The following is a 25,330-nucleotide window of genomic DNA, read 5'->3' on the forward strand; positions in this document are numbered from 1 at the left end:
GGGAGTCTTTCACCTAATATGAGTGTTTTAGACCGCTCAGATCAGGTTATAGACTCTTTGACCCTCATTACAATTGTACTTGTGTTCCTCGTCCAGATCATGGGAAAAAAAATAATAATTTTTAAACGTATGCAAATGAGCTTATGAAAGGTGCCCAGGGGCAGCGTTACTTTGTGTTGTGCCCAGAAAAACACAGCTCTTTCAGCTCTCTGGCCCACCCTTCTGTCCTATTATTACTTCCTCCTCTGCCTCCAGCCGGCAGACGTCACGAGCGGCAAGAGAAGAAGTCAGGCTGGGAACTGGCCCGCACCTGCGCACGGCTCTGCTCATTATGGGCAAAGGAACAGATTTTCATATTGCGAATGTGCCGGCCTTCTAAAGACAGCTGGCCCTCCGTCCTCTGGTGCCGCTCGTGACTTTCGCCGGCTAAAGGCGGAAGAGGTAATAGGACAGAAGGGTGGGCCAGAGGGCTAAAAGAGGTGTGTTTTTCTGGGCACATCGCCCAATAATGCAGCCCCTGGGCACCTTCAGAAGCTCATTTGCATACGTTTAAAAAGTGTTTTTTTTTTTTCATGATCTGGACGAGGGACACATAAAAGAAAGGTACAATTGTAATGAGGGTCAAAAAGTCTATAACCTGATCTGAGCGGTCTAAACCGCTCATATTAGGTGAAAGACTCCCTTTAAAACAGGCATGTCAGGAGCGGTGACAGGTCCTCTTTAATGTTTGTACCTCATTTGGTCTCTAGATCTCAGGGACCTTAGTGAGAGCCACTCCTGTATTTGGTCACATAAAGCGCGTCCAGGACTTAAGGCCCCTTTCACACGGGCGAGTTTTCCGTGCGGGTGCGATGCGTGAGGTGAACGCACTGCACCCGCACTGAATCCTGACCCATTCATTTCTATGGGGCTGTGCACACGAGCGGTGATTTTCACGCATCACTTGTGCGTTGCGTGAAAATCGCAGCATGCTCCTCTTTGTGCGTTTTTCACGTAACGCAGGCCCTATAGAAATGAATGGGGTTTGCGTGAAAATCGCATGCATCCGCAAGCAAGTGCGGATGCGGTGCGATTTTCACGCATGGGTTCTAGGTGACAGTCTATTCACTGTATTATTTTCCCTTATAACATGGTTATAAGGGAAAATAATAGCATTCTGAGTACAGAATGCTTAGTATAATAGTGCTGGAAGGGTTAAAAATAATAAAAAAGTTAACTCACCTTCTCCTCTTGTTCGCGTAGATCCCGGTCTGTTCTTTAGCTGTGGGCTAAAGGACCTGTGGTGATGTCAGATCACATGCTCCATCACCATGGTGATGGACCATGTGATTGGAGCATGTGATCTGACATCACCTCAGGTCATTCAGCCCACAGCTAAAGAACAGACTGGGATCTACGCGAACAAGAGGAGAAGGTGAGTTAACTTTTTTTATTATTTTTAACCCTTCCAGCACTATTATACTAAGCATTCTGTATTCAGAATGCTATTATTTTCCCTTATAACCATGTTATAAGGGAAAATAATACAATCTTCAGAACATCAATCCCAAGCCCGAACTTCTGTGAAGAAGTTCGGGTCTGGGTACCAAACATGCGCGATTTTTCTCACGCGAGTGCAAAACGCATGACAATGTTTTGCACTCGCGCGTAAAAATCGCGCATTTTCCCGCAACGCACCCGGCTCTTATCCGGGCAAAAAACATGACGCCCGTGTGAAAGAGGCCTTAGGAATACATGCATTAGGTTCCATACATGTATTTCTTGTCTATGGATGCCTTTATAGTAAACTAACAGCAGCAGTCTCTGATATCTGAGACTGAATCGCTACAGAGAATTCAGTGCAAAAGGAACTAAGAACACTCATTCCCAGTAATAGGCCTGTGTAAATATTCTGTGGATCATCCAATGAACATGTGCTGTTTCTAGAATTACTACATGTGATCATGCACACTTCTCTCACCTTTTTTTTTTCTCCCGCAAACCAAGTTGCAAAGTTTATCATATTCACTAAAACTAAACTAACTAAAATATGTTAATAAATCCCCCCTTAAAGAGCATCTGTCAGCATTAGGGTTGTTGCGGGTATCGAAATTTCGATACCCAATCGATACTTTTGTCCCGGTATCGATACGATACCGGGATTTCCATTTTTTCTATACTGGCCTGCGCTTCTGCGCAGTTTAGTATCTCTGAACATGAGCGCGCTGCTGTCGGCGCATTCATGTTCCCTCAGCAGCACAGGGGAGAAGGAAGCAGTCTTTCTCTCCCCCTGTGATGCTGCCACTGCCACCAATGGGGACAGAGGGGCGGGCGCACTGTGCCACCAATGATGGTACTTTTCATGGGTCCCAGACTTTAAGCAGCAGACTACATAGAGCGGCACCCAGGGATGTCCCAGCACTTACTATTATTCCTGGGCGCTGCTCCGTTCGCCCGCAGTGCCCCATTACTGTCTCCTCTCCTGCTCCATATGCTAATTAATATCGGAGCAATGGGGAGGAGACAGCAGCTTCTCTAGTGGGTGTTCCTTCTCACCCTGGCTGTAGCGCTGTCCAATCGCAGCGCAGGGAGAAGGAACGCCCACTAGAGAAGCTGCGGTCTCTTTCCCATTGCTCCGATAGTAATTAGCAGATGGAGCAGGACTGCAGGAGACGGTAATGGGGCACAGGCGCGCAGCGGGCGAACCGAGCGGCGCCCAAGAATAATAGTAAGTGCTGGGACATCCCTGGGCGCCGCTCCATGTAGCCTGCTGGTTAACTAAGTCTAAACCCATATAAGGTCGTCTTTAACTTTTAATACAGGAGGCAGGTGCCGTCAGCAGAATCACATAGCTGGCACCCTGCCTCTGACAGGGAGCTGCGATCAGCGGCAGTTAACCCCTCTGGTGCAGCACCTGAAAGGTTAACTGCCGCTGATCTGCTGCCAGTACCCGCCTCCTGTATTAAGGGTTAATTGTCATTGGTGGCGCAGTGCCCCAACCCCCCCAGTATTATAATCATTGGTGGCAGTGGCCACAGGGTCCCCTCCCCTCCTGGTCATTGGGGGCAGTGGTAGCACCATCTGATCTAAGCACCAGCAGTGAAATCCTGGGGCTCTGATCAGTTACCATGGCAGCCAGGACACTTCTGAAGCCCTGGCTGCCATGGTAATCTCTCTGCTGCTGTGTGCACTATGCACAGGGCAGCAGGGAGAGTGTGAGGTCCTATTCACCGTAATAGAGCTCTATTAGGGTGAATAGGACAAGGGATTAGAAGATCCCAGGATAGTTATTAAATAAACTGTAAGTAAAAAAAAAAAACACACCAAAATATTAAGTATAAATCACCTCCTTTCCCAATTTTACATATAAAATATATAAACAATAAATAAATAAACATCGCCACGTCCGAAAAGTCCAAACTATTAAAATATTTAAAAATCTGCGCGATTCGCCATTTAAAAAAATGCAAAATGCACGTGGCTCTTTTGTTTTATTTTTTTCGCGTGGTATTGAGTATCGCAATACTTTTTATGGTATCTAAACCGAATCAAAATTTTCGTATCGCAACAACTCTAGTCAGCATGATCAGTCCTATTACACCGGACTATCGCCTAGTAGGGTTGATCATTCTATCATTAAATTGATATCTTTCATTTGTTTCTAGGTTGAACTGCTGCAGTGATGTGTTGTTTTTTTTATTTTATTTATATGCAATTTAGTTATTTCGACCACCAAGGGACTAGCCTTTACGCTTAGAGCACAGCTACGCCAGTCTGCTCTGCACACTCGTCCCTCCTTTTTGATTGACAAGATGTCTAGCCCTGTATTCTCATGCCTGTGCTATGCCTCACAAATAGTTATTGGTGGTCCAGAGTTATTATGGTGTGCCATAGTCATTGGTGTTATTTTATTTTAGCAAAATCACGCTTTCCACTAGTAATGCTCTGGCAAGCATGTTGGTGTCGACGGTCTTTGGCAGCGTAGCCTCTGGAGACTGCAAATAGGGCTGTATGGGGAGTAGAGAATACTGACCTTTCCATGCTCTCAGCTGCTGCTTGTGCACTCCTCCGGTGTCTATGAAGCCGCCAGTGACATCAGTCCATCTGGAAGTAGAGGCGCAGTGCTCCAAGGGCTACATCCAGCTTCTTGGTGCTCTACATAACTAATTTGCAATGTAAATAAATATATCTTAGCAGCAATTCAACCTAGAAACAAAAGAAAGGGTTGATCAAGCTGATTAAATTGATACCTAACAGGTAATATCCTCAGTTTAATAGGATACTCTTTAATTCATGTATCCCTGTAGGGATTTGGTCTCTAAGTGCAGTTCTCAAGGACCTTGGTAAGAGTGTTTTTGGTCACATGAAGTGAATCCAGGGCTCAGGAATGCATACATTAGGTTCCATACATGCAACTCTTGTCCATCAATGTCTTGGCTATTAATATCACTACAGTGAATTTAAGGGTTAAAGAGAACCTGTCATCAACTTTATGCAGCCCATACAAACGACAGCATAAAGTAGAGACCGGTGAGTTGATTTCAGCGGTCTGTCATTTATAAGTTAAAAGTAAGTGGTTGCCGAGAACCAACTTCACAATCATTGCAGACTGGGCCTGGAAAAGAGTCACAGCCACCTGAGAAGAGTCCTGGTTATTCCTGCTCTCCTGCTGATGACTGACCGGCTTCTACCTAGTTTTCTCCCTTTCTCTCTAGGAGAGAACTGCCAATCATCAGCAGATGGGTGAGAGAGCAGGAGATTATAATAACCATGACTCTTCTCAGGTAGATTTGACTCTTTAAGACCTGGGCTGCAATGATTATGATGCTGGTTCTCTGTAACTACTTACTTATAGCTGATGAGTGACACATCGCTGAGATCAGCATTTCTGTCACTATTTTATGCTGCCCTCAGTGAGGTCAGCATAAAGTTGATGACAGGTTCCCTTTAAGGCTATTTTACACTGCATAATTGTTAGGCCGATTATCGGGAACAAACATTACTAAGAATGCTGGTTCCCATAAATGTGCTGCCGATTACCCCATGAATGAGAAAAATGCTTGTTCCTCGTGTGAATTCATTGTTGATGCAGCGCATTAAATAATCATTTTAGGGCAGCAGATTGTGCTGTGTAAAGAGCAATCTGCTGCCCAGGACCCATGAATCTGTATGATTGATGTAGCCATCTCTTGTCCCCATACAGTGGAGGCGATTGCTACATGTAAATGCAGCTCTTTCCTCCACTTACGAGCAGGCAGCTTTTTGGAAAGAACGGTCCCTTCCAGATAATTGCCTGCCCAGTCGGCGCAGTGTAAATGCGAGTGGTGTGCAAACTTCACTCTTATGTATAGGTATGCAAGGGAAAACTAAAGTATTAGGTCAGCTTGTACTTCAGAAGTATGATGTGCTGTCTCAGCTGATTGTGTTGGTGTGCAAGTAATTCCAAAAATGTCCACGTTTAATATGGTTTATCCTAGAGACCCAGAAAAATATGTGAAATTCTATTTGTTTAGTATGGACCAGACAGATATACAGTAGATAAATAGGTATGAGATAGATTAACCACCTCCGGACCGCCTAACGCACATGTGCGTTCCGGAGGTGGCAGCGCTGCGCACAGTCACGCATATACGCGTCATCTCGCGAGACGCGAGATGACGCGAGTATGCGCCCGCGCGTGCGCAGTTCGCGCCGGCATTTCATCGAGAGGTATTTCGTCAGCAACCTGCCAGCCAATGATCGTCGCTGGCAGGTTGCTGATTTTTAAAAAATCCAATCAAAGTGCCAGATAGCAGATCATATTTGTAAATATGATCTGTTATATGGCTGCCTGCTCCTCTGCTGGTTCTTTTCGTCGGTTGGATCCAGCAGAGGAGCAGGCTTCACAGTGAGTACACCAAACACTACACTATAGCCCCTGATCACCCCCCTGAACCCCAATTAACCCTTTGATCACCCCTTTGATCACCCCTGTCAATCACAAGTGAAAAGAAAAAAGTGATCAGTGTAAACTGTCACTTTTTTTTTTCACTGTTATTGACCGTTAGGTTTTAGGTATAGTTTAGGTCCCTTGGTTAGGTAGTTAGCGATCAGTTAGCGCCCAGCCCACCGCACTGCAGTCCGTTATTCGCTGATTAGCGTATCGCTAATCAGCATTTGTACTTTTATAGTATCTGGAAGTGATCAAAACTGATCACGGTCAGATCTATAATTGTATTAGTGTCACTTTAGTTCGCCCTCCACCCAAAACGCAGTGTTTGCCCGATCAGGCCTGATCGGTCGCCCACACGTGCGTTCGCCCACACCCGCCCCACCGCAGTGACAAAAAAAAAATTTTTTTTTGATCACTGCACATTCACTTTACACGCACTGCGGCGATAAAAAAATCAGTTTTGATATTTTTTATCAACCGCAGCGGCCTCCGGTACTTCGCTAGGCTCCCCTTTGTAAGACAGGCTTGCTTTTTTTTTCTTGGGTAGTCTCAGGGAATACCCCTAAATTTAGTTGCCCACATGTCTAACAGGGGGTATTCCTCTGAAGAGGCCTACAGGCTTCTGACCCAGTCGGATGAGGAGTGGGAGCCCTCATCTGATGAATCCAGCGGGTCAGAATACGAACCTGTAGAAAGCAGTGGCTCTCTGACCCAAAGTTCGGACGAGGAGGCTGAGGTCCCTGATACCACCAGGCGTACCCGGCCCCGTGTCGCTAGACCGCAGGTTGCGCAGGATCCGCTTCAAGAGCAGCAGAGTGGGGCTGGTGCTGTCGGATTACGTGGTGAGGCATACACCAGCAGCCCAGCCCTCCCTGGACCTAGTACCAGCACTGCCGTACAACCTGGTGAAGTAGCGAGCACCAGAAGGGCAGTTGAAGCTGGTACGGTGGCACGTGCAGTAGTGACCCCGTCGCAGCCACCGCAAAGACGTGCCCGTAGAGCCCCTAGAATCCCAGAGGTGCTGGCAAACCCTGATTGGCAGTCCCCAACTTCAGCCGCACCTGTAGTTTTCCCTTTCACTGCCCAGTCTGGAGTTCGGGTTGAGACGGCTCAGATCGGTTCGGCCCTGGGATTTTTTGAGCTGTTCTTGACTGCGGAGCTTTTAGACATAGTTGTGGCCGAAACAAACAGGTATGCCACACAATTTATCACCGCTAACCCGGGAAGCTTTTATGCCCAGCCTTTCCGGTGGAAACCAGTCCAAGTTTCCGAACTTAAAACTTTTCTGGGCCTCCTCCTCAACATGGGCCTGACAAAAAAACATGAATTGCGGTCATATTGGTCCACGAACCCGATTCATCACATGCCCATGTTCTCTGCTGCCATGTCCAGGGCACGTTTTGAGGCCATCCTGCGGTTCCTGCACTTTAGTGACAACACCGCCTCCCGTCCCAGGGGCCACCCTGCTTTTGACCGGCTCCACAAAATTCGGCCCCTCATAGACCATTTCAACCAGAAATTTGCAGATATTTATACCCCAGAGCAAAACATCTGCATAGACGAGTCCCTGATACATTTTACCGGGCGCCTTGGCTTCAAACAATACATCCCAAGCAAGCGCGCCCGGTATGGGGTCAAATTGTATAAGCTCTGTGAAAGGGCCACAGGCTATACCCACAAATTTCGGGTCTATGAGGGAAAAGATCAGACCCTGGAGCCGGTCGGTTGCCCTGACTACCTGGGGAGCAGTGGGAAGACAGTTTGGGACTTGGTGTCACCCTTATTCGGCAAGGGGTACCATCTTTATGTGGACAATTTTTACACAAGTGTGGCCCTCTTTAGGCATTTGTTTCTAGAACGGATTGGCGCCTGTGGTACCGCGCGAACTAGTCGCGCGGGCTTCCCCCAACGGCTCGTTAGCACCCGTCTTGCAAGGGGGCAGAGGGCCGCACTGTGTAACGAAGAACTGCTCGCGGTGAAATGGAGAGACAAGCGTGACGTTTACATGCTCTCCTCCATTCACGCAGACACGACAATACTAATTGAGCGAGCAACCCGTGTCATTGAAAAGCCCCTCTCAGTCCACGACTATAACCTCCACATGGGAGGGGTCGACTTCAATGACCAGATGTTGTCTCCGTATTTAGTTTCCCGACGCACCAGACGCTGGTATAAGAAGGTGTCTGTATATTTAATTCAATTGGCTCTGTACAATAGTTTTGTTCTCTACAGTAAGGCTGGGAGAACTGGATCCTTCCTCAAATTTCAGGAAGAGATCATCGAGAACCTCCTGTATCCAGGAGGTTCCGTGGCCCCAACCACCAGTGTAGTTAGCCGTCTACACGAGCGACATTTCCCCAATGTCGTTCCTGGTACCTCAACCCAACCGTCACCCCGAAAAAGATGTAGTGTCTGTAGCAGGAGTGGAATAAGGCGTGACACCCGCTATTTCTGTCCTGACTGTCCGGACCACCCTGCCCTATGCTTTGGAGAGTGTTTCCGGAAGTACCACTCACAGGTACACTATTAGCATAGGGATCATCTCACCAGGACAGGCACACAGGGCTATTAGGGCCCATTCACTCACTGCTGCTGCAAACGTCTCCTTTCACATGGGACAAAGTGCATAACGCACTTCGCCACATCTTTGGGCGATTTGCGCTTTGCACATTGACCCATGGGGAAGGAGAGGTTTGTTCTATAAAGGTAAAAAAAAAAAAACAAAAAAAAAAAAAAAAACAGGTAAGCAAACAGGTTAATGTTTAGTTCCAAAAGTTAAAGTTACACGTTCTGTTCCAAAGTTAATAAAATTATTGCGTTGTGGCCTGGTTTTTTCTTTTTTTTTTTTTGTCTTTTTACCTTCCAGGTGGACCAACCGATCGACCAGCTGCAGCACCGATGTGCATTCTGACAGAAGCATTGCGCTGCTGTCAGATTACACGCAAGTCGGTGTATGCGGCGCTGCAAGACGGGATTTTCTCCTCTGCAGTGACAGATACGTTTGCCAAGGCATACGAGCTGAGGAGGAGGCGGCGTTCCTATGCTTTGGCAAACACTTTGTGTATATATATATATAAAAAAAAAAAAATCCCGGCAATGATTTATTCATCCACATCGATTGATGCGAATGGAGAAATCTGGTTTGCCAGGGCATACGAGCTAAGTGGGTATGGATGTAGGGCGGAGCTCCTATGTCCTGGCAGACGCCTTTCCCCTCCATTTTTTTTTTTTTGGCAGAGATTTTTTCATCCACATTGATCGATGCGAATGAAGAAATCTGTGCCGTTCATTTTTTTCTTTCAGCCCAGAGGCTGAACGGAAAAAAAAATCTCATTACCTGTATGCTCAATATAAGGAGAATAGCAGAAACTCCTAATGCTGGCCATACATGTAATGATTGCGGAGACCCTCAAATGCCAGGGCAGTACAAACACCCCACAACTGACCCCATTTTGGAAAGAAGACACCCCAAGGTATTTGCTGAGGGGCATATTGAGTCCATGAAAGATTGAAATTTTTGTCCTAAGTTAGCGGAAAGTGAGACTTGTGAGAAAAAACAAAAAAAAATCAATTTCCGCTAACTTATGCGAAAAAAAAAAAAATTCTATGAACTTGCCAGGCCCCTCATTGGATACCTTGGGGTGTCTTCTTTCCAAAGTGGGGTCACATGTGGGGTATTTATACTGCCCTGGCTTTTTAGGGGCCCTAAAGCGTGAGAAGAAGTCTGGGATCCAAATGTCTAAAAATGCCCTCCTAAAAGGAATTTGGGCCCCTTTGCGCATCTAGGCTGCAAAAAAGTGTGACACATCTGGTATCGCCGTACTCAGAAGAAGTTGGGGAATGTGTTTTGGGGTGTCATTTTACATATACCCATGCTGGGTGAGAAAAATATCTTGGTCAAATGCCAACTTTGTATAAAAAAATGGGAAAAGTTGTCGTTTGCCAAGATATTTCTCTCACCCAGCATGGGTATATGTAAAATGACACCCCAAAACACATTCCCCAACTTCTCCTGAGTACGGCGATACCAGATGTGTGACACTTTTTTGATGCCAAGGTGGGCAAAGGGGCGCATATTCCAAAGTGCACCTTTCGTATTTCACCGGTCATTTTTTACAGATTTTGATTGCAAAGTACTTCTCACACATATGGGCCCCTAAATTGCCAGGGCAGTATAACTACGCCACAAGTGACCCCATTTTGGAAAGAAGACACCCCAAGGTATTCCGTGAGGGGCATGGCGAGTTCCTAGAATTTTTTATTTTTTGTCGCAAGTTAGTGGAATATGAGACTTTGTAAGGAAAAAAGAGAAAAAAAAAAAAATCATCATTTTCCGCTAACTTGTGACAAAAAATAAAAAATTCTAGGAACTCGCCGTGCCCTTCACGGAATACCTTGGGGTGTCTTCTTTCCAAAATGGGGTCACTTGTGGCGTAGTTATACTGCCCTGGCAATTTAGGGGCCCAAATGTGTGAGAAGTACTTTGCAATCAAAATCTGTAAAAAATGACCGGTGAAATACGAAAGGTGCACTTTGGAATATGCGCCCCTTTGCCCACCTTGGCATCAAAAAAGTGTCACACATCTGGTATCGCCGTACTCAGGAGAAGTTGGGGAATGTGTTTTGGGGTGTCATTTTACATATACCCATGCTGGGTGAGAGAAATATCTTGGCAAACGACAACTTTTCCCATTTTTTTATACAAAGTTGGCATTTGACCAAGATATTTTTCTCACCCAGCATGGGTATATGTAAAATGACACCCCAAAACACATTCCCCAACTTCTCCTGAGTACGGCGATACCAGATGTGTGACACTTTTTTGATGCCAAGGTGGGCAAAGGGGCGCATATTCCAAAGTGCACCTTTCGTATTTCACCGGTCATTTTTTACAGATTTTGATTGCAAAGTACTTCTCACACATTTGGGCCCCTAAATTGCCAGGGCAGTATAACTACCCCACAAGTGACCCCATTTTGGAAAGAAGACACCCCAAGGTATTCCGTGAGGGGCATGGCGAGTTCCTAGAATTTTTTATTTTTTGTCGCAAGTTAGTGGAATATGAGACTTTGTAAGGAAAAAAGAGAAAAAAAAAAAATCATCATTTTCCGCTAACTTGTGACAAAAAATAAAAAATTCTAGGAACTCGCCGTGCCCTTCACGGAATACCTTGGGGTGTCTTCTTTCCAAAATGGGGTCACTTGTGGCGTAGTTATACTGCCCTGGCAATTTAGGGGCCCAAATGTGTGAGAAGTACCTTGCAATCAAAATGTGTAAAAAATGCCCTGCAAAATACGAAAGGTGCACTTTGGAATATGTGCCCCTTTGCCCACCTTGGCAGCAAAAAAGTGTGACACATCTGGTATCGCCGTACTCAGGAGAAGTTGGGGAATGTGTTTTGGGGTGTCATTTTACATATACCCATGCTGGGTGAGAAAAATATCTTGGTCAAATGCCAACTTTGTATAAAAAAATGGGAAAAGTTGTCGTTTGCCAAGATATTTCTCTCACCCAGCATGGGTATATGTAAAATGACACCCCAAAACACATTCCCCAACTTCTCCTGAGTACGGCGATACCAGATGTGTGACACTTTTTTGATGCCAAGGTGGGCAAAGGGGCGCATATTCCAAAGTGCACCTTTCGTATTTCACCGGTCATTTTTTACAGATTTTGATTGCAAAGTACTTCTCACACATTTGGGCCCCTAAATTGCCAGGGCAGTATAACTACGCCACAAGTGACCCCATTTTGGAAAGAAGACACCCCAAGGTATTCTGTGAGGGGCATGGCGAGTTCCTAGAATTTTTTATTTTTTGTCGCAAGTTAGTGGAATATGAGACTTTGTAAGAAAAAAAAAAAAAAAAAATCATCATCATTTTCCGCTAACTTGTGACAAAAAATAAAAAGTTCTATGAACTCACTATGCCCATCAGCGAATACCTTAGGGTGTCTACTTTCCGAAATGGGGTCATTTGTGGGGTTTTTCTACTGTTTGGGCATTGTAGAACCTCAGGAAACATGACAGGTGCTCAGAAAATCAGAGCCGTTTCAAAAAGCGGAAATTCACATTTTTGTACCATAGTTTGTAAATGCTATAACTTTTACCCAAACCATTTTTTTTTTGCCCAAACATTTTTTTTTTATCAAAGACATGTAGAACTATAAATTTAGCGAAAAATTTATATATGGATGTCGTTTTTTTTGCAAAATTTCACAGCTGAAAGTGAAAAATGTCATTTTTTTGCAAAAAAATCGTTATATTTTGATTAATAACAAAAAAAGTTAAAATGTCAGCAGCAATAAAATACCACCAAATGAAAGCTCCATTAGTGAGAAGAAAAGGAGGTAAAATTCATTTGGGTGGTAAGTTGCATGACCGAGCGATAAACGGTGAAAGGAGTGTAGTGCCGAAGTGTAAAAAGTGGCCTGGTCATGAAGGGGGTTTCACCTAGCGGGGCTGAAGTGGTTAATAGATGTACTAAAGATGGATGCTAAAAAAGTAGATTAACAATAGATTAAGAGATAGATACAGATAGACGATACAGATATCCAGACCATTTTATGTTGAAACAATTATAAGTTGAGTAATCTGTTCCAAAGCCCCAAAATGTCATCCAAGCCGGTAGGAGAGAAGATGAAGATTTAAGAAAAATAAGCAGATAACTAGGACAGATACAACAAGTCCTTACAAATAACAGTCAGGGATAGCTGATAACTAGAAACTAATCCAGCTGTCTTACCAGAGAAGTGGCCTTGATTGGTTGGATCCGAGTCTGAGATATTCTATGTTGAGTCCGGTTTCACCGTACGATGGGTCAGAAAAGACAACTGTATGGTGACAATAGTGTATCCTGAGGCCATTGTATCTTGAGGGATCAAATGTTAGATACATCAGATGGATAAAAACTCATGAGGGGGAATTTCTCATCAGGGGAATATTTCATGTCAGTTTTGCTTCTGCAGATGTGGTACATCTTTAAACCTAACACTAATCTCTCAAAATCGGAGGGTTTTAGACCGCTCAGATCGCATTATAGAACGTTTGCCCCCCTATTAAAATAGTACTTCTCTTGTGTCTGTCCCATGTAGAGATCCTGAAAAAAAGTACTTTATGGAGTTATGCAAATTAGCTGTCGCAAGTGCCCAGGGGCGGAGGTACGGCTGCAGGTGCCCAGATAACCGATCCCTTTACAGTCCTCTGGCCTACCCTCCTCTCCTACTGCATCTTCCTCCTCTGGCTTGGAGTTTCTCTCGAGCGCTGGTCACCGCTGGGCATGCGCAATGCTCTGCCTACTATGGGCAGAGGCACTGATCTTAACAGTCAACAGGCCCAGAGGATGCAGTAGGAGAGGAAGGCAGGACAGAGGACTGCAAGGGGAGAGGTACTATTTTAATGGGGGGGGGGAACGTTCTATAACTCGATCTGAGCGGTCTAAAACACTCAGAGCAGGTGACAGACTCCCTTTAAAGGGAACCTGTCATCAACTTTAGGCCTCATGCACATGAACGTTGTTTTGGTCCGCATCTGAGCCGCTATTTTTGCGGATGTGCACCCATTCACTTCAATGGGGCTGCAAAAGATGTGGACAGCACTCCGTGTGCTGTCCGCATCCGTTGCTCAGTTCTGTGGACCGCTAACTTGTCCGTTTTGCGGACAAGAAAAGGCAGTTATGTCAATGGCTGCCGTGCCGTTCCACGAATTGCGAAACGCACACGGACGCCATCCGTGTTTTGCGGATCTACAATTTGCGGACCACAAAACACACAACAGTCGTGTGCATGAGGCCTTATGCTGCAGATTCTAACGGCAGCATAAAGTAGAGATTGGTAAGTTGATTTCAACCACTTACTTTTTGCTCATGACACACCGCTGAAATCAGCATTTCTGTTACTAATTTATGCTGCCCTCAGTGAGGTTAGCATAAAGTTGAGGACGGGTTCCTTTTAGGCTAACCCCTACTGGAGTGAGTTTGTGACTTTTTGTTTGCAACTTTTTGTTAAAAATCTGGAATGGATCTCATTAACCTGGTTAGGCACATCCATACTTCAAACTTGCAATGAGTGGTTGCAGAAGTGGCACATTTTTTTGCATTGATATTAGATAGATATTAGATATGAGAAGGGGAATAGGAGATTGATATGAGAGGGGGGTGGGGGAGAGAGATTGATATGATATGGGGGGGGGGAGATATGAGGAGGGGGGAGAGAGATTGATATGAGGGGGGGAGAGAGATATTAGAGGGGGAGGGAGAGAGAGATATTAGAGGGGGAGGGAGAGAGAGATATGAGAGGGCGAGAGAGAGATATGAGAGGAGGGGGAGAGAGAGAGAGATATGAGAGGAGGGGGGAGAGAGATATATAAGAGGAGGGGGGAGAGAGAGATATGAGAGGAGGGGGGAGAGAGAGATATGAGAGGAGGGGGGAGAGAGAGATATGAGAGGAGGGGGGAGAGAGAGAGAGAAGTGACTTTCTGGATGGACCTGTGCGATTGTCAGCTGTAAATCTTGGCGGTGCTGGTGGAACGCTGGGCTGACTGGAGGTCTTTAGTCAGACGACCTACTATAAACACATGCACTCAGCCTCCCCTCCCGGGTGCGAGGTTAACATATCCTTTTCAACACGCTTCCTTATGAGGAGAAGAATTCCTTTACAATGCCTTACTGAGAATAATCCTCCAGAAATCCCTCCGCAAGATGACCCAGTAAGGATTGAGGAACAAGGCAGCCGTGATTTGTAAAAATCACCTTCCTTCTACTCCCCCTTCTTTTCTCCCCTCCTTTGATACAGTCCTGGTTACTGTGCAAGGAACTCAGAAACAGCCCCGTAGTTACAGCCCTCGTTCTCCAGTAGCAGCTTTAGTCCTTTCTTAAGATCCTTGGCAAAAAATAAAAAATGTATTTTAGTAGTTTCATGTATTTAACTTACCAGATACATGAACATGTCCACATGAGTTTATTTGAATCACATCGGAAAATGACCCATTTAATCTAGAGTACAAGTGTTTGTGTTATTTTAACTGTTTGCTATCTTCAGACTACGTTCAATCATTCCGCGCTTGCATAAACTTGCTTTAGCGTTTCCTCCTAACACTTGGCGACACCGAGACTATTAATCACTCTACTTTTAAAAAAAAAATCCAAAAACTCACTGGAAATAGAAATTAATTTGTATCTTGAAAATTTCTGCTTGATTTTATATTATTTTTATGAGCCATTATAAAAAGTAGTAGCGGCTCTGTTTCTTATATTTATATGAAAATTTCTTGGAAATGGCCTAAAAATCACTTGCAATATGATGATTAAAATGTATCTAGCCTAATTGTGAAGCATTCAAGTGAATGAGAACTGAGCACACAGAGCACGACCACTAAACGTGGCTGTTTTTCTGACTGCATCTTCTTTGTTAGTTCCAGTGACTACTGATGGAAGGTTCCAATCGTGGGGGCATCGGACCCTCACAAATCTGATAATTATGACCTATACTAAGGATGGGTTTTTAATATCTGCAGCCCAGTAAACCCTTTTAAGAGTTTGTGGACAAAAATGAATATATGACTCACTGGATCCAAAACTAAGGAACAAAAGGGAGACCCCTGCATAAGACCTGGCACTCTCCCTGACTGCTCAGCCTATGCGAAAATCCCAATGGTGGATGATCGCATATCCTCGTACCTCGACTATATACCACCTGAACACCCTACAATAGTGAGGGGACACGACCACCGGCTCCCTACACTAGACACGGAGGGAGTCAGAGTCACCTGGGATCCAGCAAACAGAAAATCACAAATAAATGTACAGCACTTATCTTGTAGAAGACTGGAAAATGGGACCAGCATGCACACACACTCCAGGAAGTTGTATAAGCCGCACACTAATGCATTATGGGGAGGAATTTAAAGGGATGCAATCAGTCCAGCTACATGACAGCTGAGAGAGGCTAACGAGATGAGGAACTGAAGACCAAAACAAAGAAAACTCAAGGAGGAGGTTCTGAAAGGCTTCTGTCAGAGCTTCTCAGATGTCTGGTTGTGACAAATATCCTATTTCTATCCAATGTTTTGTATTAGGCTGGAGTGGACATGTAGTGGCGAGTAGACTCTTGTATTAGAGACCTTTATCATAAGACATTGTACATTTTAAAAATTACTTGTGACATAGACATTACTCAAAGTCCATACCCAGCAACATTATATAAGCCCGGTGGTGTGGTGTGAGGTCCAGACCCTAAATTGTAAGTGCCCCTTTACGTGGGCCAGCAATCGAAGGAAATTATCAAGAAGGAGCATTCCTAAGAACATGCTTTCTGGCCAGCAGATCGTCCTGTGTAAAACTGGGTCTGCTGCTCAAAAACAATGAATTGGAACGGGTGATGGCTGCACATAAACACAGCTCTCAACACCTCTCATGAGAAGGCAGTTATCGGGAACAAACTGTTCATTCCCAATAATTGAATGCTTTGTTGACCCATGTAAAAGGGCCTTTAGTCTCTTTTTACAACACATTTGGGTAATACAGTTGAGATATACTTTTATTTTGGAAGAACATACAAAATGCAGAATACTGACATACACTATCAACATACCTATATCATTTTTGGTTTCATTGTGAAAACAATACAATTGGCTTACTTTTTGGTATACATAAATTTTACTTTTTTTTTTCTTTTTCTCCACTAGATGGATCAAAACCTATACTATATTATATATGCCATACTTTAAAATTATTTTATTTATTTAATGTAAGCTATTATAGCATTTACCATTGTATGCAGTGTCTAATAGCATAGGCTTTGATATTCTAAAATAAATGGTATCCAGGTGTAAATGTATGAAATGTTTGTCATAGGACAATCTGTTTACCCCCATAAAAACCTATAGAGATATTCCAGTATGTCTTTATATACAGTATTTCTTAGAGACGTGTCAGTCTATTACCCAAGCACAGTAAGGGTCCATTCACACGTCCGTTTTTTCTTTCCTGATCTGTTCCGTTTTTTGCGGAACAGATCAGGACCAGATCAGGACCCATTCATTTTCAATGGGTCCTGGAAAAAATCGGACAGCACAATGTGTGCTGTCCGTTTCCGTTGTTCCGTTCCGCATGTCCGTTTAAATATAAAACATGTCCTATTATGTTCCTGAAAAATCGGATCCTGGTACAATGCAAAGTCAATGGTTCCGCAAAAAACGGAAGACATTCGGATGTCATTTCGTATGTCTTCCGTTTTTTGCGGAATCCGTTCCTGGAAACACATAGCAAATATTATTATTATTATTTTTTTTTTTCAAAGAAATCCAAACAACTTTATTTGATTATTGAAATGTATACATGTTTCCGTTTTTTGCGGATCCGCAAAAAACGGATGACATACGGAAACATTTTCAGGAACAACGGATCCGCAAAAAACGGACCGAAATTCGGATTATAGAAAAATACTGACGTGTGAATGTAGCCTAAGGCTATGTCCACCTCTGTATCGATCTCCCATCACAGAGATCATTAAAAATAGCCAAGAGAAAGAAAAACACAAAAAATGGAAACCTAACAGATCTCAATCTAGTCAATGGGATCTGTTGGGCTCCGTTCCCGTCAGTTATGTGCCAGATCCAGCACTTCTGTTTCTGTTCTTCTGATTCTATAACTGGGCATCAGACAAGAAATAAATAGAGCTGATGTGAAAGCCCTGATTGCCCCACTGATTTATGCATTTATTTTACTTATTTTTATTTTTATTTTTTTGCTTTTCTTTTATAGCTGGAGCGGAGCTCCTCTGGAAAGAGAGCATTGAGCTGAGAAATGAATGTAAATCTCTGTCTAAAGAAGCAGCTGAACTGTTATCCATATTCAAGAAGCAAAGTGCTGTACAGAGGTATGGACAATGTCTGGATGTAAATTATACTGAATTACAATTTTTTTTGTAGGCATTGCAATGTGGAATATTTCTGTGATCTGGAGATTGTTTTTGCCTGAGTCTAATATGAAAGGTGTCCCACAGTTTCATGTACATCTGTGATTGTCCGGTAGCAAAACATTCTTTGTCTGCATTTTTTGCGGACCCATTGAAATGAATGGGTCCACATCCTATCCGCAAAAAAAAGGAACAAAAACAAACAACGATTTCTATTGGCCTGAAGGCCTCTCATTGCAGAGACTATTATTTGTTTGCTAATAATGTACTTGGTTTGACTAAATCAGCACAAAGCATTTGTAGATTATAAGCCTCATCAGCTTTAATGGGTTAATATCTACAGCCGTTCAGGTGTGCGTTATGGGGTTACAATCCCACCAAGGTAACATCTACATGAGATTTGTGTATTTAGTGGTTGTAGGATATTTTGGCAGCTATATGGATTAGGCTCCTTTCACACCTGCGTTCAGGTGTCCGCTCGTGAGCTCCGTTTGAAGGGGCTCACAATCGGCCCTGAACGCAGCCGTCTGGCCCTAATGCATTCTCAGTGGAGGCGGATCCACTGAGAATGCATCTGCCTGCCAGCGCTCAGCCTCCGCTCCGCTCAGTGAGCGGACACCTGAACGCTGCAAGCAGCGTTCGGGTGTCCGCCTGGCCGTGCGGAGGCGAGCGGATCCGTTTTGACTTACAGTGTAAGTCAATGGGGACGGATCCGCTTGAAGATGACACCATATGGCTCAATCTTCAAGCGGATCTGTCCCCCATTGACTTTCAATGTAAAGTCGGAACGGATCCGCTCAGGCTACTTTCAGACTTAGAAAATTTTTCTAAGTTCTAATGCAGACGGATCCGTTCTGAACGGAGCCACCGTCTGCATTAATATGAGCGGATCCGTTCAGAACGGATCCGATCGAACGCAGGTGTGAAAGTAGCCTTATATGCGACTTTTGTTTTTCATTCGGTTTGCCACCATAGTTTAAGTGTAAATAAAATCTTTAAGAGTAAGAGTTGGTCAGATGGCCGATTTTACACACACACACACACACACACACACACACACACACACACACACACACACACAGATCTTATGTTGTATACACACACCCACTATTGGTCTGATTGGACACATTGGTCAGATAATCTGTTGGTGTAATACAGGCCTAATGCAACAATCTGGATTAACCAATCTATAGGTTACTGTATTTTTGGATGTTAATACATTAGCCAGTGTTTGGCTGATACAGTTGTCCTACTCTGAATTAAAGCTGTATTATACTTGCCGATCTTTCGGCCGATAATCACTAATGAGCGTTCGCTTCCACTAGCTAGCAAGCGAATGTCGGGAGGGGAACGCTTCCCTCCCAACAATCGCTTACTGACTTGCCTGTTTAATACAGGCTTTAGCCTGCTCCATATATGTTTACTTCGATTTTATTCATTCCTTTGTGTTAAAGGTTAAAATTGTCGAAACATAGTAAATGAAGCATTTATGGATCCCAGGCAGAGTCCCTTACAATCTGTAAGCAAACATAGTTTCCCACATTGAGGTTACAAAAAGCTGTAGATTTTAGTTTTCATAAGAATTTTAGCAAAAATAGAGTGTTGATGTAAGCTAGTATCTAAGCTGTATTAAAAGTAATTATTATAGTAGTAGACAATGTCACACTTCTGTTCTTCTCTTTGCATGTATTTCTCATTATATAGAATTTGCTTCTAATGATCCATTTCTTTATTGAACAGGCAACCAAGGAGGCAAATCTCACAAAGGATAAAGACTATAGGGAGTCCTCTAAGCACTACTGACTCTAGACCAAGCAAGGAAACACTATGCCTCAGCAGTAAAAATAATTCCAGAAGCATTAACAAGGTGCATACGGTATTGTTTCCCTGCAGTATTTAGTGCGTAATGCAATGTATTCCATGTAAAGGCTCATGCATATAAACTTTTCAGACATCTCAAAATGCTGGCAAAGAGATATGCCATCACATTACAAGATGGGAATACCCATTTAATTTATTTTTAGAACAGGAAACTATGCAGTTTTATAATATACAGAACATATATAAAAAATTCTACTCACAGTATCAGTCCACCCTGAGTAATACATATAAAGATGCTTTACTGTTTTGTGATACTGTTTAATTACTGTTAGAAATGTTAAATTTCTGTTGCAAGTTATTGCAGACCATTATTTCTACAGATGCTTATTGATCCTTATTTAATGTTCTGTCTGTCTCTGCCATTATTTCTAGGGACAAGACCAGCTTAAGTTTTTGAGCAAAAAATACAGCTTTTTACGAGAAGAAGCCCCTGAGATTATGAAGGAGCTACATGTCTTGCAGCAGGACTTAAAAAGCCTTCCTGCCCGTCAGAGTAAAGTGAGTACTGGGATAAGCGTTAAATGGGTTTTCCGAGACTTCAATCCTGATTAACTATCCTCAGGAAAGGTGTCCAGTATCTGCTCGGTGGGGGTCCGACACCCGGGACCCCTGCAGATCAGCTGTTTGAGAAGGCTGTGGCGTTCACAGTAGTGCCACCGTCTTCTCACAGCTTTCCCTTAACTAGTGACGTTGCGTTTATTGGTCACGTGTCCTAGGCGCAGATCAGTCCCAATTAAGAGAATGGGGCTGAGCTGTGATACCAAGCACTGCCGCTATACTATGTATGGCAGTGTGCTTGGTAAGCAAAGAGAAGGCTGTGGCGCTCACAGGAGTACCAGTGCCTCCTAAACCAGCTGATCAACTGGGCTCCCGGGTGTCAGACCCCCATCGATCAGATACTGATGACATAAACGTATTAAAAGGGGTTAGTGTCTGCGCTGCAATAACGGAAAGCTTAGAGGTAACACAAAAATCACTGGTTCTTTTTATGCTGCTTTTTCCAATCTCCTCTTTATCCTTCCTCCTTCGCAGCTTCTTAGTCTCTGAACCAACGAGCGGTAGTGGGTATGCTTCTCACGCAATCGTAATCTTGAATATCACATGGTACATATGATAAAGCCTGACCGGGTTTTGCTCCTGCTTTGTCTGGGGCATTTCAGTTTCTCTTTTGGGTATGGGCGGTATTTATCACCACCTCACATCCTCTCACTCTTTATCTCATTGCTAAAAATGCCCTTATACCATTTCCTCGTTATTGGCCCTTTTTTTCAGTATTGCTCAATCTTTAAATACTAATATGCATTTATGTAAAACACTCATAAATAAAAATATAAAATAAAAAAATAGAACAACGATCAAAACTTTCTGTTCATTTATATGTTCATCTGACTATGTTCAAAAATAGCAGTTCCGTGCAAAGCGATACTCCTGAACGGATCACTATACACATCATTGGCACCACATGGGCTACACATGAATTCCTAGATACTTAATAAAGGTCTTAAATTTGCTCCCACGTGTACAGGGAGTAAATTTCAGACATATTTAAATGTTCATAAGTACATTAGGAAACAAAATATTTGCAAATATATTACTTCAAATACAGAAATTTTACTAAAAACCAGACAGTAGAGAATAGCCACATACACACTACTCTGAAGAATAAGTCCATCTTTTATCCAAAAAATTAAGACAATGAATGTATAGAATCCTTTAAAATGGGTGTATTAAAGGTATTGGAGAATAGAGAAAAATGACAAAATAGTAATTAAACCGACTGACAAAGGGAGAGGAATAGTGGTATTAGATAAAGTAAAAATACTGAATCAGAGAGGATGAATATACTTGTCGATCAAGCCACTTATAAGCTATTAAAAGGGAATCCAGTCATAAACTATAAGAAAAAACTAAAAGAACTCTTAGATGGAGGCTTAAAACAGGAAATTTTAAACAATAGAGAATATGATTACATTAATAATTCACACCCTAATACACCAGTGATATATTTCCTACCCATTCCCAAAGTACATAACGACCCTGTCAACCCCCCTGGAAGACCTATAGTTTCAGGGATAATCGATCACAAGCAGAGTCTCTGAGTATGTGGATATTTTCCTTCAAAAATATGTACCAACAACCCCTTATTTTCTTAAAGATACAGGGCAAGTCCTGAGGATATTAAAAGAACAACAATCCTTTACTGGTGATATGTTCCTAGTGACGGTAGACGTGACATCCCTGTATACTATTATACAGAAAGAAGTAGCCCTGACAGAGGTAGAATATTATCTAGATAGAGACGAGGAACTTAAAAAGAACCAAAAGAGCTTCATCTTGGATTTTTGCTTAGATAATTATTTTTGGTACAGGGATTGTTTTTTACTTGCAGACCCATGGTACGGCCATGGGTGCGAAATTCTCACCCAGTTTTGCCAATTTATTAATGGCGTATTGGGAGCATATATATATATATATATATATATATATATATATATATAATATTGGGTGATGAAGGGTGATGGCAGTCTTATTCTGTGGAAAAGATACATAAATGTATCTGGAAAGGGGAAGAAGCGGCTCAGAGAGAATTTATTGTGTATATCAATGATAACACTTGGAATATTAAATTTACGGTAAACAGCTGAAAAACAGTAACTTCCTCGATTTAGAAATGTATAGTGGAGGATGGGTTAATCCATACGAGGACCCTTTTCAAACCCACAGATCGCAATGGTTATATTGGTCAGCAGCTGCCATCATAAACCCTGGATAAAAAACATCTCCGTAGGCCAATTTCAGAGAATACAAGGAAACGAAGAGAAGAAGGAAAAAATAAAAACAGAATATAGGTTTGCCTTCTCTACGCAATACTCCATAATGTGTCCTCAGATCACAGGGGTAATTAAGAAAAACTGGGCAATCTTGAGAGATGACCCGGTTTTAGGCCATTCTAATCCAGAGAGACCTCCTGTTTTATATTTAAACGAGCCCCAACAATTAAAGATAAGATTATACATAGCTGCCTGCAGAAAGGAGAACTGCAACCCATAAGTGGCATGTTCATATGGTGCGGCTTCTGTGTTGGATGTAAAAATAGACCTGAAAGGAGTATGAACAGAAATAATATGGTTGCAACGGTAAATAATAAGGAATTTTAAAGTAAAAGGTCCTCTATCATGTGAAAATATAGGAGTTATATACATGTTGGAGTGTTCCTGTAAACTCCAATGCATAGGAAGAACACTCAGGAAACTGAATATAAGAATCAGTGAACACATAAGCATCAGAAAGCAGCTGGAGACGCATAGCGTTTCGGCACATTTTAAGAAAGTTCACAATAAGAATCCAGAGGGTCTGAAGTTTATGTGGTTAGTGGACAGGGGGCGACACTGTCAAATATAAAAATAAAAAGGAGGCAGAATGGATTTATAATATGAATACATTTCAACCCAATGGGTTAAATATAGAGTGGAATATAAAATCTGTTTGCATGTACTGAGGTAGTGCCTAATTGAAAGAAAAAGGGCTTTGTAGTTTGGTTGGCCTTATGGTACATGGTACTCACAATACCAGGAGATAGCATTATGATAGTTATGGATGTTCAAATAGTAAGGTCACATCTATGGGAAAGGAGAGGGGATTGGGGCTGTAAGGGGAGGACAGGAGGGTAGTACGCATAGAGGGAAGTAGGAGAAAATAACTGTACTAGTTATATAAGAATGAGGACACAGGGCTCTTTACTCATTGTGTAGCAGCGTCCTGTGGGAAGATGATATGGATCGCAGTGAGAACACGTGGAGTCTCTCTGTGTAGAGAATGGTTCGGAATGCGGGACCTTGTCACATTGACGGGATTGATGTAGCATATACGAGTGTTAATTTTTCTTACAGGATACTTAGTATCCAGGAATTCACGTGTAGCCCGTGTGGGGCAATCATGTGGATATTGATCTGTTCAGGAGTATCGCTTTGCACGGAACTGCTATTTTTGAACATAGTCAGGTGAACATGTAAATGAAGAGAAGGTTTTGATCCTTCTATTTATTTTTTTATTTGAGTGTATTACATATATGCATATGAGTATTTAAATGATTGAGCAATACTGGAAAAAAAGGCCATAATAACGAGGAAATGGTATAAGGGCATTTTTTAGCAATGAGATAGAGTGAGAGGATGTGACGTGGTGATAAATACCGCCCATACCCAAAAGAGAAACTGGTTGGGGGGGAACTAACTTTCCCCCCCTCCGACCCGGACACAGGCCTCTCACCCAGTTAAGCCAGTACTCTCTGCTCTGCACTGATGAGGGGCAATCACCCTGAAACAGCTGTCTGCAGATACGGTGCTGGCTTATTTAATGTCGAAGTCATGTCTCAAGGCTTATTTTAAGAGCTGAACATTGACTTATAGGATAGCTGCCTTACATCTGGTGGCATTGGAGGCGGAGCTTGTTAAGAGCTCATTTGCATCCCTTCCCTCCCCGAAAGAGAAACTGAAATGCCCCATATGGAGCGATAACCGGGTCGAGCATTATCATATATTCCATGTGATGTTCAAGATTACGATTTTGCTTGTGAAGCATACCCACTACCTGCTTGTTGGTTCAGAGACTAAGAAGCTGCGAAGGAGCAAGGATAAGGAGGAGATTGGAAGAAGCAGCATAAAAAGAACCTAGTGATTTTTGTTTCTCGCCTAAGCTTTCCTTTATTGCAGCGCAGACTCCAACCCCCTTTTCATAAGTTTTGGACGAAAAAAAAAGTGGACTGAAAAAAGCTAATATCAGCACGTAATCTAATACACAAAACTTTTGTATATTAGATACTGACTTGGAAAACCCTTTTAAGACCTGTTTTCATGGCGCATTAATTCATTGTTTGTATAAATGATCATTGGTGACCGTTGCCCAATGCAAATATGTCCATTGATCTAATGAAAAACAATAGTTTGCTGCTGATCCCATCTTCTATGGTGACATACACATCATCATTTTACACTAGTACATCTCCATGTAAACAGGGGATGTGGTAGTAAGGGTCCATTCACATAAGTGTTTTGCGGCCCGCACGCGGCCGGCCCTGGGATAGAAATGTCTAAACTTGTCCGTGGCTGCGGACAAGAATAGGACATGCTCTATCTTTTCTGCGGGGCCGCAGGACGGAACTATAAATGTAAATAGCAGACGGGACTCATCCTTTGCGGCCCTATTGAAATGAATGGGTCCGCAACCGTTCCATTCATATGGATGTGTGTATGGACCCTAATAATGAAAACTGAATGAGTAGACTGTAGTATGAATGATCGTACTGAAAATCGTATTTAAAACTCGGATATAAATGCAGTTAAATGAGCGTTGATGGATGTGCCAGTCTGCCCGTCTAAGTGGACTTTTAACAAAGCTGTTTCCAGAATGTTATACTGTAGCTCAGTAAACCCAACTTCCCATTTGATGTCAGAGACTTTTCATTGGGTGCAGTGTACTAGGTTACACACAAAATGTATTGTCTCAATAATGAATACATGGTAAGTTAATTGCCACTGGTTTGATAACAGTTTTTAAAATGAATGCTTTTAACTCTGCAAGTGTTTCTTTTGATGTGAATAAATCAATATGAATGTCAGCTTTTCA

At 42.9% G+C, this 25,330-nt stretch overlaps 1 protein-coding gene across 5 annotated transcripts in view; it reads left to right on the forward strand.

Moving 5' to 3' along the window:
* Positions 1 to 25,330, forward strand: part of LOC122919601 — a 143,876-nt gene that overhangs the window by 50,331 nt on the left and 68,215 nt on the right. For all 5 annotated transcript variants that reach the window (XM_044268714.1, XM_044268711.1, XM_044268712.1 and 2 more), the window contains 3 exons: positions 17,671 to 17,785; positions 19,565 to 19,691; positions 20,078 to 20,203. In XM_044268714.1, coding sequence (XP_044124649.1) covers positions 17,671 to 17,785; positions 19,565 to 19,691; positions 20,078 to 20,203 — 368 coding nt within the window. The remainder of the gene's footprint in view (positions 1 to 17,670; positions 17,786 to 19,564; positions 19,692 to 20,077; positions 20,204 to 25,330) is intronic.

Source organism: Bufo gargarizans, chromosome 9 (genome assembly GCF_014858855.1).
Source record: "Bufo gargarizans isolate SCDJY-AF-19 chromosome 9, ASM1485885v1, whole genome shotgun sequence".
Taxonomy (NCBI): domain Eukaryota; kingdom Metazoa; phylum Chordata; class Amphibia; order Anura; family Bufonidae; genus Bufo; species Bufo gargarizans.